This window comes from Rhineura floridana, chromosome 4, assembly GCF_030035675.1.
Source record: "Rhineura floridana isolate rRhiFlo1 chromosome 4, rRhiFlo1.hap2, whole genome shotgun sequence".
Lineage (NCBI taxonomy): Eukaryota > Metazoa > Chordata > Lepidosauria > Squamata > Rhineuridae > Rhineura > Rhineura floridana.
The window spans coordinates 178896640-178915297 of NC_084483.1; the positions used below are offsets into that span (position 1 = coordinate 178896640).

The following is an 18658-nucleotide window of genomic DNA, read 5'->3' on the forward strand; positions in this document are numbered from 1 at the left end:
CAAGTGAAAGTAATTCCTTTCTGACTTCAGTGTGCTACACACAGCAGAAGCCTACCAATTTTATCTCACACAGGTGGGAAACAACTTTGTTTCTCCAAGATACACAAATGTGTATGTCTGTGATATAAGAACATAAGAAGAGCCCTGTTGAATCAGGCTGATGGCCCATCTAGTCCAACATCCTGTTCTCACAGGGGCCAACAAGATGCCTATAGGAAGCAAGGATCTGAACTCAATAGTACTCTCTCCTGCAGTTACCAGCAACTGGTATTCAGAAGCATACTGCCTCTGACTATGGAGGCAATGCATAGCCACTCTGGCTAGTAGCCATTGATAGCCTTACCCTCCTTGTATTTGTCTAACCCTCTTTTAAAGCCACACAAATTGGTGTCCATCACTGCCTCCTGTTGGAGCAAATTCCATAGTTTAACTATACGCTGTGTGAATCTGGTGAGCCAGCGAGATGGGCAACTAATAAATTCAATAATAATAATAAGTACTTTCTTTTGTCTGTCCCGAATCTTCCAACTTTCAGCTTCATTGAATGTCCATGAATTTTAGTGTTATGAGGGAGAAAAAAAATTCTCTACCCAGTTTTTCCATGCCATGCATAATTTTCTGTCATGTCACCCGTTGCTGTTTGTCTAAACTAAAAAGCCCCAAATGCTGCAACCTTTCCTCACTGGGGAGTTGCTCCACCCACTTGATAATTTTGCTTGTCCTTTTCTGAACCTTTTCCAACTCTACAATATCTTTTTTGAGGTGAGGCAGCCGGAACTGTACACAGTATTCTAAATGCGGTCGCACCATAGATTTGTATAATGGAATTAAGATATTCGCAGTTTTATTTTCAATTTCTTTCCTAATGATCCCTAGCATGGAATTTTCTTACAGGTGCCATACACAAATAAAATACTGCCCTTTCCAATTGCTCTGAAACTACATAGATTGAAAAAAAATGTTTAAAAGTCAGGAAAAACAAACAGGAAGGGCTTCTTGGGAATAGGCCCTATCCAGCGACATCTTGAGCCCTTAAGGACCCTGTGACTATTTGGCAGAGCTCACAGAGTGACAGCTCCCAATCCCTGGGAGGAGGGACTGGCTGTTAAACCATTCTGAAAACTGAGAGGGGAACAGAGGTCTCCTAACAATTCCCAGCACCCTTAACAAACTACAGTTTCCAGGATTCTTTGGATGAAGCCATGGCTGTTAAAGTGGTATAATAATGCTTTAAATGTATAGTGCAGATGGGACCTCAGTCCTGCAACTTCACATTGGAAAGGGAAAAAGTTGTAATGGCAGAAGAGCTTCTCCTTGGTGGAACCCTTGACAAACTTCTAAAGCACACAAAGATGGTTTGAAAACTGTGGCTGTCACTGGTTCTGTATCCTCTCCTACCTATTCCAAAATAACATTCTCTTTTGAATCCCCAGATGCTGACCGACATTGTGAATTTGTTGGAAATCCTTTGAAGATTAAAAGCACTCGGAAATCATTATCATGTATCATTGGATACTTAGGTGAGTGCTCCTTCAGCAAAATGAGTTATATGATAGTGGTGTTTAAATGTTCTATCATATGTCCTGTCAAAGTCCATTCAAATGTAATGGCCATGTTATAAATAACAGTTCAGGGTGCTGTTGAGAATAATCAAATACCTCTGTATCAACTGTCTGGGGGTATGTTGATAGTGAGCATATGTGGAAGGGCTGTGAAAGATCCTTCTTCTGTGGGCCAGATTATAAACATGATATTTCATCATTATTTAATTAATTAATTAATTTATATGCTGCTCTTCCTCCCAGAAGGAGCCCACAGTGGCAAACAAAAACACTAAAAGCCACTCTAAAACAACTTAGAAACAAAAGACTTTAAAGCATATTAAAGCAAAGCATCTTTGATAGCATACTAAAACAAAGCATCTTTAAAAAATCTTTTAAAAGGTTTAAAAAATCTTTAAAATTAATTTGAACACAGATGCAGATTGGGATAAGGTCTCTACTTAAAAGGCTTGTTGAAAGAGAAAGGTCTTTAGTAGGCACCAAAAAGATAACAGCAGGAGTGGCACTAAAGGGCAGCCAGGTTGGGCCCTGGCCAAGGGCCCCTGGGGCCACAGGGGCCCCTTGATAAGGTGGGGGAGGACTAGCACTCTCCTTCCGTGATCCACAGCAGAGTACTGCTGCGGATCACAGGGAGAGAGCTTCCCAGCCATCTGGCTGTTTGCTGGCTCCACCTACCTGTCTCTCCTGTCTTTTGCGGCTGTGCAGGCTGTGCGTGAAGGGCTGCCATTAACCAAGATGGTGGCAGAAGCTTCAGCCCCTTAGGGAAACCTCAGCAGCCATCTTGGTTAATGGCAGCCCAGCACGCACAGCCGCAAAAGACAGGAGAGACAGGTAGGTGGAGTGTGTGTGTGTTTGTGTGCATGCGCACTGGGGCCTAAAGCATGCCTGGCGCTGGCCCTGGATAACAGAGATGGTGCCTTTGAATTCCAGAGCATAGGTGCCACTACACTAAAGGTCTGTTTCCTATGCTGTGCGGAATGGGCCTCCTGATAACATGTTATCTTCAGGAGGCTCTCACCTGCAGAGCACAGTGATCAACTGTGTATATAAGGGGTAAGACAATCTTTCGGGTGTTCTGGTTCCAAGCTTCATAGGGGCTTTGTACACCAAAACCAGAACCTTGAACTTGAGTATGATTTATTGTGTATCAATCTGGCATTAAACAACAGCATACATAGGCTATTGGGCACAGCAGATGATCAACCAGGAACCCGTCCATGGGAGGAGTGGGAGCAAGAAACAAGGCATAGATAGCCTTGCTCTCAACTTCCATGGTAGCTCATGGTAAAGCAATATATATTGGGATGACAGCTAGAGCTATTAAAATCAGAATATGTGAACACAAGAGCTGTATTAGGAGTTGAAAAATGCAAGCACCTCTCTGGTTCAACATTTTGTGGAACATGGACACAATCTGCAAAATCTAAAGTTTTGTTGCCTAGAAAAGATACAAGCCCAAGGACATCAACCAGGTCTGTAGTCTGGGGGTGCTCCTAGATCCATCTTTGTCACTAGAGGCCCAGGTGACCTCGGTGGCTAGGAGTGCCTTTTAACAGCTTTGGCTGGTAAGACAGCTGCAGCCATTTCTGGACCGGGATAGCCTGACCACTGTTGTCCATGCACTGATAACCTCCAGGCTGGATTACTGTAGTATGCTTTATGTGGGACTATCCTTGAGGTTGGTCCAGAAGCTCCAGTTGGTACGAAAGAGACTGCTCACTGGGGCAGGGTATCGCTAACATGTCAACCCGCTGCTGAAAAAATTGCACTGGCTGCCCATTTGCTACCAGGTCAAGTTCAAGGTTCTAGTTTTGGTGTACAAAGCCCCATACAGCTTGGGACCAGGATACCTGAAAGACTGTCTTACCCCTTATATACCCAGTCGATCACTGTGCTCTGCAGGTGAGGGCCTCCTGCAGATACCATCTTATCAGGAAGTCCATTCTGCACAACATAGGAGTGCCTTTTACTAGCTTCAGTTGATAAGACAGTTGCAGCTGTTTCTGGACTGGGATAGCCTTACCACTGTTGTCCATGCACTGGTAACCTCCAGGTTGGATTACTGTAATGCACTCTATGTGGGGCTGTCCTTGAGGTTGGTCTGAAAGCTGCAGCTGATGCAAAAAGTGGTGCAACTGCTCACTGGGGCAAGGTAACACAAACATGTTACTCTGCAGCTGAAAGAATTGCACTGGCTGCCCATTAGCTACTGGGTTAAGTTCAAACATGTTACTCTGCAGCTGAAAGAATTGCACTGGCTGCCCATTAGCTACTGGGTTCAGTTCAAGGTTCTGGTTTTGGTGTACAAAGCCCTATACAGTTTGGGACCAGGATAACTGAAAGATCGCCTTACCCATTATATACCCACTCAGTTGCTATGTGCTGTAGGTGAGGGCTTCCTGCAGATACCATCTTATCAGTAGGTCCATTCTGCACAACATAGGAAGTGGCCCTTTAGTGTAGTGGCACCTACACTTTGGAATTCCCTCCTCTCAAATATTAGACAGGCGCCATCTCTGTTATCTTTTTGGCTCCTGCTGAAGTCCTTCCTCTTTCGACAAGCCTTTTAAGTAGAGATCTTATCCTAGTCTACGTCTGTGTTGGAATTGCTATTTAAGATGTTTTTAAAGTTTTTTTTTAAAAAAGATGTTTTTAAAGATGCTTTGTTTTAATATATTTTAATGTCTGTTTTTATGTTTTAGAGTGTTTTAGTGTTTTTGTTTGCCACCCTGGGCTCCCACTGAGAGGAAGGGCGGGTTATAAATTTATTAAATAATAATAACAACAAGAAGGGAGGCAGGAGTAGGCTGATTTCTCACTAAATGATTGGGTAGAAAACTGCCTCCACATTTTGCCTTGTATCTCTGGATCCACATGGGCTACAAACTTGCTCTTTTTAAAAATGAAAGCTGGAAATCCAGGCCACCTAATGGGCTAAGCGGCCACCATCTAGCATGGTTAGAATCTGATAAAACCCCGCTAACCAGGCAAGATGGCAAACATAATTGTTTTGTTGGAGAACTGCATTGCAAAATTTGAATAAGTGTGAATTTCAAAGGATGGCTGTGTTTCAGTTCTCATGTTGTTTCAGAAAATGTGAAGTTGATAAACTCCGCTTTAAATGTGAACCAAATCAAATTTCTCCCCCATCCCTACCCAAGGCTAATTCCAAGGTGGGAGGGATTTTTGTTGGGGTCACAATTGGGAAGGGAAGAGTTAAAGCTCATTTCTTTGCACATTGCAATCTGAATGAAAATTTCCCCTGTGCCCAAACTGAAAAATCCTAGACATGGTCGCTAACCATGCAATTAGAATAATGCCTAGTTTGTCATTTTTATATATGCAGACATGACACATCCTGCCTGCAAGGTTCCAGAAACTATAGAGGTGTTCACATATTACATTCAACAAGTTTACAATCTGTGCTCCTGTGTACAAACGTCTGAAGAGCACGCTTCCGCTCGCCGTGGAGACAGGAAGTGGGCCAGAGTCGGCCAGTTACATTCCGGTCTGTTGGGATCGGTTTCAGCCTCTTCTCTCTGAGGAAGTGGACAAGGTGCTCTGTACTGTGAAGCCGACCACCTGTCTGGTTGATCCTTGCCCATCATGGCTCATCATGAGCTGTAAAGAGAGACTGGGCGAAGGGATCAAGGCGGTGGTGAATGCATCCTTGCAAGAGGGTGCAATGCCATCAGCCCTCAAGGAAGCGGTAATAAATCCCATCTTAAAAAAACCATCCTTGGATCCCCAAGAGTTAAACAACTTTCGCCCAGTCTCTAATTTACCATTCTTGGGCAAGGTGATTGAGAGGGTGGTGGCTGCGCAATTACAGACACACTTGGAGGAAATGGATTATTTAGATCCATACCAGTCGGGTTTTAGGACTGGTCATGGTACGGAAACAGCCTTGGTCGCTCTGGTAGATGATATGTGGAGGGCATTGGATAGGGGTGAATACACCTTCCTTGTCCTCCTGGACCTCTCAGCAGCTTTTGATACCATTGACCACGGTATCCTTTTAAACCGCCTAGAGGGATTAGGAATAGGAGGCACTGTCTTGCAGTGGTTCCGTTCCTATCTCTCGGATAGGCAGCAACGGGTGGCATTGGGAGATGAGGTTTCAGACCCTTGGCCTCTTCATTGTGGAGTGCCACAGGGTTCTATCCTCTCTCCCATGCTATTCAACATCTATGTGAAACCGCTGGGAGCAATCATCAGGAGTTTTGGGTTGCAGTGCCATCAGTACGCAGATGACACTCAGCTCTATCTCTTCTTTAAGTCCTCACCGGAGTTGGCTGTGAATACCATGTCCAAGTGCCTAGAATCCGTAAGTGGATGGATGGGAGAGAATAGGCTGAAGCTGAACCCCGACAAGACTGAGGTATTACTTGTGGGAGATAAAAGGAAGTTAGGAATTACTGACCTGATGCTTGATGGGGTAAGTTTACCCCTGAAGGACCAGGTCCGCAGTCTTGGGGTCATACTTGACTCCCAGCTGTCCATGGAGGCTCAGATTACAGCAGTGAGCCGGGCAGCTTGGTATCAATTACATCTGATACGGAGACTGCGTCCCTATCTTCCTGTTCACCTGCTCCCTCAGGTGATACATGCCCTGGTCTCCTCTCGCTTAGACTACTGCAATGCACTCTACGTGGGGTTACCCTTGAAAACGGTCCGGAAATTACAGCTGGTACAGAACGCGGCGGCACGCTTGATTACGCATAGCCGTCGCTGGGATCATATCACCCCAGTGTTATTAGATCTTCACTGGCTACCAGTTGTCTACCAGGCCCAATTCAAGGTGTTGGTGTTGACCTTTAAAACCCTATACGGTTTCGGCCCAGTATATCTGAAGGAACGCCTCCAGAATCACCGATTGTGCCGCCTGACGAGATCAGCCTCGCAAGACCTTCTCTCAGTCCCACCGGTGAGAACAGCTAGGCTGGTACGGACCAGAGAGAGGGCATTCTCTGTTGTGGCCCCCACCCTCTGGAACTCTCTCCCTTTCGATCTCAGACATGCTCCCTCCCTGTCCAGCTATCGCCGAGCCTTGAAGACCTGGCTGTTCAGGCAGGCCTACAAGATTGGGACAGATTAATTTATGTTCTGAATTAATGAATGGTTTTTTAGCTTAAAATTTGATTATGTTGATCTATATGTATTGTTTTTATTCTTGTTGTTTGTCGCCTAGAGTGTCCCTAACCCGGACAGATAGACGGCTGAAAAATAAAATTTATTATTATTATTACACAATAATTGAGCTGTACACTTGTACTGCTATTCATATGTAAAGTTCTACAAGTATAGAGTCTGTGTACCTGTGTAAAGCTGAGCTGTACAGATGAACAAGTGAAATCTCTTTCACACAAACATTTGTACCTGCATAGAGAAAGCTTCACATGTATCTGTGTTTAATGTAACATGTAAACAAGTCTTGTGCAGTTCAGCAGAAAGGATCAAACACAGAATTAATTGTATCAATAGTGTACCAGCCTGATACAGGGAAACACTGTAAACATCTAGTTAAAACAGGCATTTATTTATTTATCAATCAATCAATCAATCAATCAATCAACCAATCAATCAATTAATTACATTTATATACCGCCCCATAGCTGAAGCTCTCTGGGCAGTTTACAGCAATTAAAAACAAATATACAAATTTTAAAACACAAAAACAATTTAAAAACAATTTTTCAAAATTTAAAAACAATTTAAAAACCCATGCTCAAAATATTTGCATGCTGGGAAGCAATAAGCTTTGTAAAGGTCTTATATGAGCACGTGCTGGAAGAATAGCAGCCCCAGATTGTAGATAGTATTCCATTTTGATTAGATTTTATATAACTTATCTTCACAGGAATAGCTAGGCTCAAGCAACTGGCAGAGCATTTTTCCATTTTTTCTACTTGGGGTAATGTGGTAAGGTTTTAGATACTGAAGTTGGAAAATCAGAAGCATACAGGTCTTTGAGATTATGTTGGTTAACTGAAATAATTCCAGCAATATTCTTTTTGTACAAACATTTACAGAGATTCATCCTGCGACGAAACCTAATATAATCAAGTCAACACCAAGCCTTCAGAGTTCAATGGCAAAGCGATTGCTTGCTCCCCCTGGCCATTCATCATTAAGTATTTTGGGAAAGAGGAACTACAGCCACCATCACAATGGCCTGGATGGTATGTTTAAATAACCTGACAGCTGAAATGACTATTCTTTTTGTAATGTGTGTATAATCTAAGGCAGAATCAGATATGTCCTTCTATCAATGTAGTGTTGGTATCTGTGATAATAGTGAAGTTAGTGCCTCTGTGATGACAGGACTGGAACCAAAATAGGGCCCCTGGAATACAAGAAGGAGGAGAGATTTCCACATACTTGGGTGGGTTCCAAGGTATGCAAAAGCAAACTCTTAATGGGGACACCTATCACCACTCCCCAAAAAACCACCCCCAGTGAGAATAGAGAATCTTTAGTGGTCACCAGGAGGCATGGAATGTTGGGTGTCAGAAAAGAAAACAGAAAATCAAGGGGCCACTGGAGAGTGGGGGTGTGGGGGGGGAAGTGAATTTGATTTCTTGGTTCCTTAGCTATTAATCTTAGACAAGCTGACTGGCTGGCATCTGGAACAGAAATTTTCAGAGTGCTTTAACAGAGAGGGTCGTAATACTGACCTACCTGTCAGGGTTGAGATAAGGATGACAACAAGGTAATGCATGTGAAGTACTTTGAGCACTCTATGAAGTGCTACATAAATGCCAAAAATTAACCAAGTGTGTACTGAAATAGGTGCACCGGTTTGTGTGTGTGTGAAAGATGTTGCAGTGCTTGAATTAGGAATCCAGATGCAACAAAGATGTTGTAGTGCTTGAATTAGGAATCCAGAATGTCAAGTATCCCAACGGGAAGAGTCATTAACCAGTTTTTGCCTCTGTTTTATATTGCTGTGACATAAATGGGGTTTGGCAGCATAGTGCTAAGCAATGGATTACCAATTTTCAACCAATGTGATTGACTTGGCACTCGGTTACAGAGATAGGATTTAAACTTTATATATGTACATTGATCCACTGTAAAGTTAACACATTTCCTCTAGTAATTGGTTAAAGCCCTTCTGGGAAGACAAACACATATTTTTATTAATAGCTCTGCTTTGATTCTAAATCTCAGCTATTAGCTTGTGCCAGAACATGTGCAGATATATGTTCGTTTTAACAGTTTGGAATGTCATTGCGGCTGCGAGGTAATGCATTGGAACTGGCTACAGTGAAAAATCTCTCTCAAGATGATACAGATTTTGCAGCCTTGAGCCAACAGTACCACCCTCTCTGAGTGCATGCGCGCGCACGCACACACACACAACTTCCTACTAATCTCTGGTGTTTGAATGAGTGATTACATAAGGTAGAAAGGCAGCAATCCCCCCCTCAAAAACCTGGATTAAGTTCCTGTCGAAAGAATTACTGAAATATTGGCATTTTGAGCACTCAAAGCACCGTATCAATGGCACAGCTTATAACAATGATACTTGGAACTGGACCACTGATACAGGGCCTCAAATAGGAATGAAGAAAAATTAATTCTGACATTTTCACTTCCCAAATCAGTATGTGAGGTGAAACACATCTCTTTGGAAATTTGCACTTCTCTGCAAATGAGTTTGCATAAAAATGCATATATTAGTGATTTGTATTCATTTTTAAGCATATAGGGGGCTCAAGGAAGCATTATGATCCAAGTGTCAGTGTATATTCAGATTATGGATGGAGGACGAATCTTTTTTAAATGTATATATACACAGAATTGGGCAGTTCCAATCCAGTCAAGCTTTGCCTGCATTGGAAGGCCTCTTGCGTACATCCAAGTTGCTTGTGCGTTGTGGTTTTTTTTAAAGTCTGACTAATTATATGCAAAATTATATACAAAATACCATATATATATTATATATATAAAAGAATTAAACCCCATGTGGTACTATATTTCTGCAGCATAATTTTAGAAGTATTAATACTTAAGTATTTTATACCATTATAAGTCTTGTACGTATCTGGTTACTTTAGGAAACCGGGTTTTTTTGCATATAATATGTGTTTAATATTATATGCCTAGTAATGCATATAGTAATATGCATAATATGTGAGGTCTGTTTGTATTTGTAGTGGAACCAGTAAAAGAACCTTTGCTTCTTATCGAAATCAATGAGCAAGACAGGGATTAGAAAAAAATCTCTATGGATAAACTCAACTGTGAGATTTTCAGAAAATTTCATCCCTAATTCAGATATGCATCTGGATTAGTTGTGTAGATGGTAGCATGTTTCTGCTACCTTGCTGGATCAAAGCACTTATATTTTGTGCAGAAAAAATAAGCTCTAAAACTGGAAAATGTTTAGGTGTTGCTGATATTCCCTCCGCACGCACGCACGCACGCACAATCCTCATTTTGCTTCAGTGAATGGCAAAAGTCACCAGCAATCTAGGTTCTCAGCAATCATGTCAGGATGCATAGAGAGTTTCTTCAATAATTCTTGGCAAATGGTGAAAGTTCTCAAGTTAGCAGTGTGTTGTTTTACTTAAGATTACTTGACTTCTAATTACAAATTTGACTCATTTGAAATGTGGTGTTGGAGGAGAGCTTTGCACATACCATGGACTGCAAAAAAAAAAGACAGATAACTGGGTGTTAGAACAAATTAAACCAGAACTATCACTAGAAGCTAAAATGATGAATGAGGTTATCATACTTTGGACACATAACGAGAAGACATGATTCACTAGAAAGGCAATAATGCTGGGAAAAACAGAAGGGAGTAGAAAAAGAGGAAGGCCAAGCAAGAGATGGATTGATTCCATCAAGAAAGCCACAGATCTGAACGTACAAGATCTGAACAGGGTGGTTCACGACTGATGCTATTGGAGGTCGCTGATTCATTGGGTCGCCATAAGTCATGATCAACTTGAAGGCACATAACAACAACAACAACAATTACAACCAAACTATTTTATTATTTGTTATAAATGCAGAACACTGCTGAGTTCCAACCAAGGCCTTGCTTCCTTGAGCTCAGTCACTCCTTGATCTGCTGACTGGTTTCAACCAATCCTGACTAGCAACATTTGCTCTACAGTTCTTAAAGAGATAATTCCTACATCTCTCTTTTCCAGACAAAACAAAAATATAATAATGTTACATTGAAACACAAATGCTAGCATTGCTCAGTAAGTCTTTCTGATGCTTGGCATAATCTGTTTGATCTGCATGGTGCTACTCCAGTTTCCTCTGTCGCTATCTCAGGATCTAGTTCCTTTAGTTCCTCATTCTTTTCCAGTGTACCACTGTTTGTAGGCAGTTGGTTCATGTCTTATTGCTGATTACAGATCCTGTCTTCTGACCCTGGAACAAGCTGCAGATGTCTCCTGTTATGGTGATAAGAATGTCCATCATATGTATGTACCTCATATGATCGTGGAGCTACCTCCCACAAAACACGTGCCTTCTGACTCCACACGTCACCACCATGTATATGAACTATGTCATTGGGTTTCAGTGGCTGTAAGGACCTAGAGCCCTCATCATAGTACATTTTCTGTTTCAGTTTACTCATGCTTCAATATTTGCAGAGATCAGTAACACCCTGATGACTGTCCTTCACCAAGCCAAGCAGTCTAGTTTTCAGCTTTCTGCCAAATTAAATCTCAGCAGGTGACAGGCCATGTACCAAAGGTGATGAACGATAGTTCAGAAGAGCCAAAAGTGGGTCTCCACCTGAAACAGTGGCTTTTTTCAATACTCTTTTTATGATCTTCACCCCATTTTCCACCAGCCCATTAGACTGAGGGTATCCTGGGCTTGATGTGACATGCCTGAAACCATAGTCCTTTGCAAATTTCTTGAATTCATGTCTCTAAAACTGAGGGCCATTATCCAAGATGACCAGATGTGGAATCCCATGCCTTGAAAAAATAGATTTAATGCACTGTATACCTTGGTGCTGTAATATCCTCCAACAAAGTTTAGACTTATGGACCCGATCCTTCCCTGCAAGAGTGATGGACAGATTAAGATGGTCCACTCCCGGAGACTAATGGAATCCACTGGATTCCTGAATGCCCTGGGAGTGTTCCCAGTAGATAAGAGCAGGTGATCTTGTTGAAGCCCTTGTCACACTGTGGAACAGTGAGGTGCATCGGACTCTTATTTTATTTATTTATTTATTTAATTTATTAGTCGCCCATCTGGCTGGTTGTCCAGCCACTCTGTGCAACGTACAAAATAAAACAATACATTAAAACATTAAAATTTAAAACCATAACAGTAAGAAACCTAACCCACCCCAAAAGCCTGCCTGAAGAGCCAGGTCTTCAAGGCCCGGCGGAAGCTTATCATAGAAGGGGCATGGCGGAGATCATTTCGGACAGAGTTCCACAGGGTGGGGGCCACTATTGAAAAAGCCCTCTCTCTAGTCCTCACCAGTCTAGCTGTTTTAACCGGTGGGATCGAGAGAAGGTCTTCTGAGGCTGATCTTGTTGAGCAGCATCCCTGACGATGCTGGAGGCGCTTCTTCAGATAGACTGGGCTAAAACCGTATAGGGTTTTACAGGTCAAAACCAACACCTTGAATTGGGCCCGGTAAACAACCGGTAGCCAGTGCAACTCCTTCAGCACTGGAGTGATGTGATCTTGCCGGTGGCTGCCTTTAATCAGACGAGCCGCCACATTCTGTACCAGTTGCAGCTTCCAGACCATTTTCAGGGGTAACCCCATGTAGAGCACATTACAGTAGTCTAGGCGAGAGGTGACCAGGGCATGTACTACCGGTGGGAGCAGATGGTTGGGAAGGTAGGGGCGCAGCCTCCATATCAGATGGAGTTGATACAGCGCCGCCCGGCTCACAGCTGAGACTTGAGCCTCCATGGTCAGCTGGGAGTCAAGAATGACCCCCAGGCTGCAGACCTGGTCTTTCAGGGGCAAACGTACCCCATTGAGCACCAGGTCCACATGCCCCAGCCTTCCCTTGTCTCCCACAAACAGTACCTCGGTTTTGTCAGGGTTCAGCTTCAGCTTATTCCTTCCCATCCAGCCACTCACCGACTCCAGGCACTTGGACAGGGTTTCTACAGCCAACCTGGGTGAAGATTTAAATGAGAGATAGAGCTGCGTGTCATCCACATACTGATGACATTGCAGCCCAAATCTCCTGATGATTGCCCCCAGCGGCTTTATATAGATGTTGAACAGCATCGGGGAGAGGATGGAACCCTGTGGCACCCCACAAGTGAGAGGCCAAGGATCCGAAACTTCATCCTCCAATGCCACTCTTTGGTACCTACCAGAGAGGAAGGAATGGAACCACTGCAATACAGTGCCCCCCATGCCTAACCTCTTCAGGCGGTCCAGGAGGATAACGTGGTCAACGGTATCGAAAGCCGCTGAGAGATCAAGGAGGACAAGGAAGGTGCATTCGCCCCTATCCCACGCCCTCCTCATATCATCTACCAAGGCGACCAAGGCTGTTTCAGTCCCATGTCCAGGTCTGAAGTCCAATTGAAATGGATCCAGATAATCCGCTTCCTCCAAGTGCGCTTGCAACTGTTTTGCCACCACCCGCTCAATCGCCTTGCCTAAGAATGGCAAATTTGAGACTGGGCGAAAGTTGTTCAGATCTTGGGGATCTTGACACGGTTGCCCCCGAGCACCCTCTCCAGCATTGTGGAGCCCGGTTTGCACCTTGGTACACCAGTGAGCTAAGGGCAATGAAACAGGCTGGATGATGGCTAGAGCACAAGTGGTGAAAGACGTGCTGTGAGGCTGATCGGGCATGAGTAAAACATCATAACTGTGCCTACTTTGCAATGGTGAGGGCAGCAAAGAAGGCCCACTTCTCTGCCTCCATGGTATCCTCAAGTAGCCATCCAGTGGAGCTTTTCTGTATTGTCAGGGGTCTGTTGATATCAACTCCAGGAAATGGTGTTTTAGATCCTTCGGAGGCCCACTGTGAATTGTTTGCAAGGCACTGTGAGGGTAAAGTTGCTCGCCTCTGTAGCAGTCTTGATTCCCTATCTACATCTAGCGTAGTCCCCAATGAGGTGTCCAGTGCAACATCTGCTGCAAATTCTTGGGAATGGTTTCAGTTGATGTGGCCTGATAATGTTGACAAGGTGCTTGCAATGATGCAGCCAGCAACGTGTCCTCTCAACCCTTGCCCTTCTTTGCTTATTAAAGCTTGCTGAGGGGGTCTGACCGAGTGGATTCATGGTGTGGTCAATGCATCATTGCAGGAGGAAGTGGTTCCAACCGCCCTGAAAGAGGCAGTGATCCGACCCATCCTCAAAAAGCCCACCTTGGACCCATTGGTCTGCAACAATTACCGACCTGTCACAAATACCCCCTTCTTAGGGAACGTGATTGAGAGGGTTGTGACACATGAATTGCAAGTACTCTTGGATGAAATAGATTATCTTGACCCATTCCAGTCTGAATTCAGGCTTGGTTATGGGACTGAATCAGCCTTGGTTGCCCTGATAGATGGCCTTTATTGGGAAAAGGACAGGGGCAGTGTGACCCTGTTACTCTTTCTTGATCTCTCACTGGCTTTTGATACCACTGACCATGGTATCCCTCTGGGCCAACTTGGTGAGGTGGGTATTGGAGGCACTGTTTTACAGTGGTTCCGATCCTAACTCCAAGGTCGTTTTCAGAGAATAGATGTTTTTCTGCCCCCTGGAAGTTGTGCTTGGGGTGCTTCAGGGTACCATCTTGTCTCCCATGCTGTTTAACATTTATATGAAGCCCTTGGGAGCAGTCATCAGGAGCTTTGGGGCAAGGTGTCAGCAGTACGCTGATGATACCCAGCTCTATTTCTTTGTAACATCTGAATCAGGAGGGGCCATACAAGCCCTGGACCACTGCTTGGACTCAGTGGTGGGCTGGATGAGGGCCAATAAACTGAGTCTGAATCCTAGCAAAATGGAGGTACTATGAGTTGGTGGTTCCCAATTTGGGATGATTGGTCAGTTGTCTGCTTTGGATGTGGTCATACTCCCTCTGAAAGAGCAGGTTTGTAGCCTGGGCGTGCTCCTGGATCCATCTTTGTCACCAGAGGCCCAGGTAAGCTCAGTGGCTAGGAGTGCCTTTTACCAGCTTCAGCTGCGGCTGTTTCTGGACCAGATAGCCTGACCACTGTTGTCCATGCACTGATAACCTCTGGGCTAGGTTGCTGTAATGTGCTCTGTGTGGGGCTGCCCTTGAGGTTGGTCTGGAAGCTGCAACTGGTGCAAAATGTGGTGGCGAGACTGCTCACTGGGGCAGGGTATCACCAACATGTCAACCCGCTGCTGAAAGAATTGCACTGGCTGCGCATTTGCTACCAGGCCAAGTGCAAGGTTCTAGTTTTGGTGTACAAAGCCCTATACAGCTTGGGACCAGGATACCTGAAAGACCATCTTATCCCTTATATACGTAGTCGATCACTGTGCTCTGCAGGTGAGGGCCTCCTGCAAATACCATCTTATCAGGAAGTCCGTTCTGCACAACATAGGAAATGGACCTTTAGTGTGGTGGCACCTACCCTGTGGAATTCCCTACCCTTAAATATTAGACAGACGCAATCTCTGTTATCTTTTTGGCATCTCCTGAAGACCTTCCTCTTTCAACAAGCCTTTTAAGTTGAGACCTTATCCCAGTCTGTGTCGGAATTGCTTTTTAATATATTTTTAAACCTTTTTTCTTCAACAATATGCTTTTAACCTTTTTTTAAAAAGATGTCTCGAAAGCTTTTTAAAAAAATGTTTTTAAAGAAGTCTTGTTTTAATGTATTTCAAAGTCTTTTTTTAATGATGTTTTAAAGTGTCTTTAGTGCTTTTGTTTGCCACCCTGGGCTCCTGCTGGGAGGAAGGGCAGGATATAAATCAAATAATAAATAAATAGATAAAACCACCTCTGGGTAACATGAACAATAATCTACAACTAACAAATAGTCTCTATCTGCTGTGGTACCATGCTTCTTGTATGTCTTCCCCCATCCACATGGGCTCTTTTTTATTCTTGGGCTGATACGTTTGGCATGTATTACATTTATCCAGATTCATAAGAAGCCAATATAATACCTCTGTAGCCTTCTCTTGCATTTTTCAGTGGCCAGATGACCCTAATGGATTCTCTCAAGCATATCCACTCTTAAACTCTTGGGGACTACAATTCTTTTACCCTTGACCAAAACACCATCTATCACTGAGAGTTCCTCCACAAATTGAAAATATGGGCCAGGGATGTGATGACCAAGCCATCCATAGGTGACAGCATTCATTACCTGCTGTAAGTCTCATCCTGTGCAGTGGCTAGTGCAAAGTTTTTCCACATTTCATATGAGACTGGGAAATACTTCCTTATCTCATTGACATGCACAACATTTGTTTCCAGTTCATCATCATCATCAGTGTCATCAACTGTCCTGGACAATGTGTCCACAATCACCAGATCATTACCTGGTTTGAATTCTAATCTCAAATCATATAATTGTAGCTGGAAAAAAAGTTGTTGAAGTCTGGGAGGTATATCAACAAGTCCCTTTCTAGCAATAGTGACCAGAGGTTCATGGTCTGTTTCCACCACCACTGACCTCCCATAAATGAAAACATAGAACTTTTTGCATCCATGCACTAGAACTAATGCTTCCTTCTCTATTTGTGCATATAACATTTTTGTTTGTGTGAGAGCCCTAGACACGTTACTGGCCTCCAATGATCACCATATTTTTGCAAGAGAGTGGCTCCAATGCCCTCTTTAGAAGCATTAGTGGACAATTTTGTCTCCCTGTTACTGTGAAAACACTTAAGAACAAGAGCTGTTTCAGTTAGTTTCTTCAGCTTTGCAAAGGCCATGTCCATGTCCACTGAGTATTCTTTTTTATGAGTGCTCTCAAACTACTGGTATGCTCTGCCAGATTTTCAATGTACCTTCTTACATGAATTACCATCCCTAGAAACCTTTGAACCTTCTTTATCATGTGGAGGCGGCTTGTTGGAGATTGCCCTAATTCTGTTTTGGTCCATTTGTACACCATTTCCAGATATCCTTTCCCCCAAGTATGTAATTTCTTTAACTCTAAACTTGCATTTCTCCCTGTTGAGTTTCAATCCAGCTGCCATTGTTCTCTCTAAAGCCTCTTATAAACTCTGATTATGTTCTTCTTCAGTTTTGCCCCACACAAGGGTCATCAATGTACACTTTTGACTCCAGGAACCCCATCAAATATTTGCTGTACAGTCCTATGAAAGACTTCAGGAGCTGACTTAAGGCCAAATGGGAGCCTGCAAAAACAGTATCTCCCAAAGGGTGTATTAAAAGTGCATAACCTTTGGGTATCCAATGGTACTTTCCAAAACCCCGAGGATGCATCCAAACTTGAAAAATATTTTGCATCTGCCATCTCACTGAATATATCCTCTCTAGTAGGCAAGGGGAAATGTTGCCTTTTTAAATATTTATTGAGCTCTTTGGGATAGAGACACAATGGAAGTGTTCCATTTTTTTTTCAATGATTACTAATGAGTGCACCCATCCAGTGGGTTCTTCTACTCTTTCAATAATTTTTTCAGTTACCAATCTGTCTCTTTTTTTAACCTCCCTTTTAAGGCCAAATGAACCTTTCTTGGAGCATGGATGACAAGATGATTAGGTTCTGCTAACTCAATTGTATATTTAGTGTTTAATATACCAATGACCTCAAAAACATCTGCATGTTGGTCTTCTATAAGCAGGCCATTAGCATTAGTTACTGTACCAACTTGTTTGATGAAACCTAATTCTTGACAGGTTTTTAAACCAAGGATTGGCACAGTATTTCCTAAAGCTATTACAAAAGTCATTATTTTGAGTTGATCTTTACCTCTAATTGACATACTCCTTTAGTGGCAATAATCTTCCCATTGTAAGCTCTCCATTTTTCTTTTTTACCCTTGATCCAGTTTGGCTTTTTGTACACCTTTTCCACAAGTAGTTCAGAAAGCACATTTATTTCTGCTCCTGTATCCATTTTGTAATAATGACTCTTCCATTAGTCTAGAGTGCAACAGTCCAGTCCTCTCCTTTCTCTGCAGCCACTGTTCGCACACAGAATTCCTCTTCAGTAACTTCATCTGTGCTATCCTGATAGACTGCATTAGTTTGCATGCTTTGTCCTCTCCTCTGTGGTTGCTGCTCTTGGTTGCAGACCCTAGCAAAGTGGTTATATTGTTTGCATATGTTGCACCGCTTTCCTAGTGCAGGACATTGCCTATTCAGGTGATTTATTCCATATTTTCTGCAAGTGGAGGCTCTTTGCCTTGCAGCCTCTTCTTTTGGAGTTTCTCTGAAGAATCCTGTTCTCCTTGCTTGCTTTTGCTTGCTGTATATCTGATCTACTACACCTGCTTCTGTTTTCCCTTCCATTATGTGCAGAGTTTGAAGAGTGTCTTCTGCTGCTTGGCAAATTTGCACTGCTTTGTCTACAGTCAAATTCACATCTTCTAACAGTCTTTTTTGCAGTTTGGAATCTCCAATTCCTATAGTAATTTGATCTCTTTTCAGAGACTCAGCAAGCTGCCCAAATTTACAATTCTAACTAATCAACTTCAGGTCTGTTAGGAACTGTTCAAAAAGATTTGCCCTCTTTTTTCGTTCTTTTGTGAAACTTGTATCTCTCAAATGACTCACTTGTTTTAGGTGTACAATAGTCTGCAAACTTTTGTAAAACTGTTTCATAACTTTTTCTCTCTTCTTGGGTTAGCTGCATGCTATTAAAGATATCCACAGCCTCATTTCCAGCTATGTTAAGCAAAATTGCTATTTTCTGCTCATCACCCTTTCTTGCATAGTCTGTTGCTTGCATATATATATCTCAAAGCTCTGTTTAAATTGTTTCCAAGATTCAGCAGCTTTACCTGAGAGTTTTAGCTCCTTGGGTAGTTTTAAGTGCTCCATGTCTTCAGCAGTTTCTTAACTTTTTTCTTTGCACCCCACTCCTAGTACCATGTGTTGTTTTAGTTAAGATTACTTGACTTCTAATTACAAACAAAACGTTTTATTATTTGTTATAAATGCAGAACATAGCATAA

The 18658-nt window shown here is 42.9% G+C and overlaps 1 protein-coding gene across 1 annotated transcript in view; it reads left to right on the plus strand.

Moving 5' to 3' along the window:
• MTA3 (metastasis associated 1 family member 3) overlaps positions 1-18658 on the plus strand; it is a 200378-nt gene that overhangs the window by 126675 nt on the left and 55045 nt on the right. Inside the window, exons 15-16 of the mRNA XM_061625370.1 lie at positions 1434-1520; positions 7595-7744. Of these exons, the coding sequence (XP_061481354.1) occupies positions 1434-1520; positions 7595-7744 (237 nt within the window). The remainder of the gene's footprint in view (positions 1-1433; positions 1521-7594; positions 7745-18658) is intronic.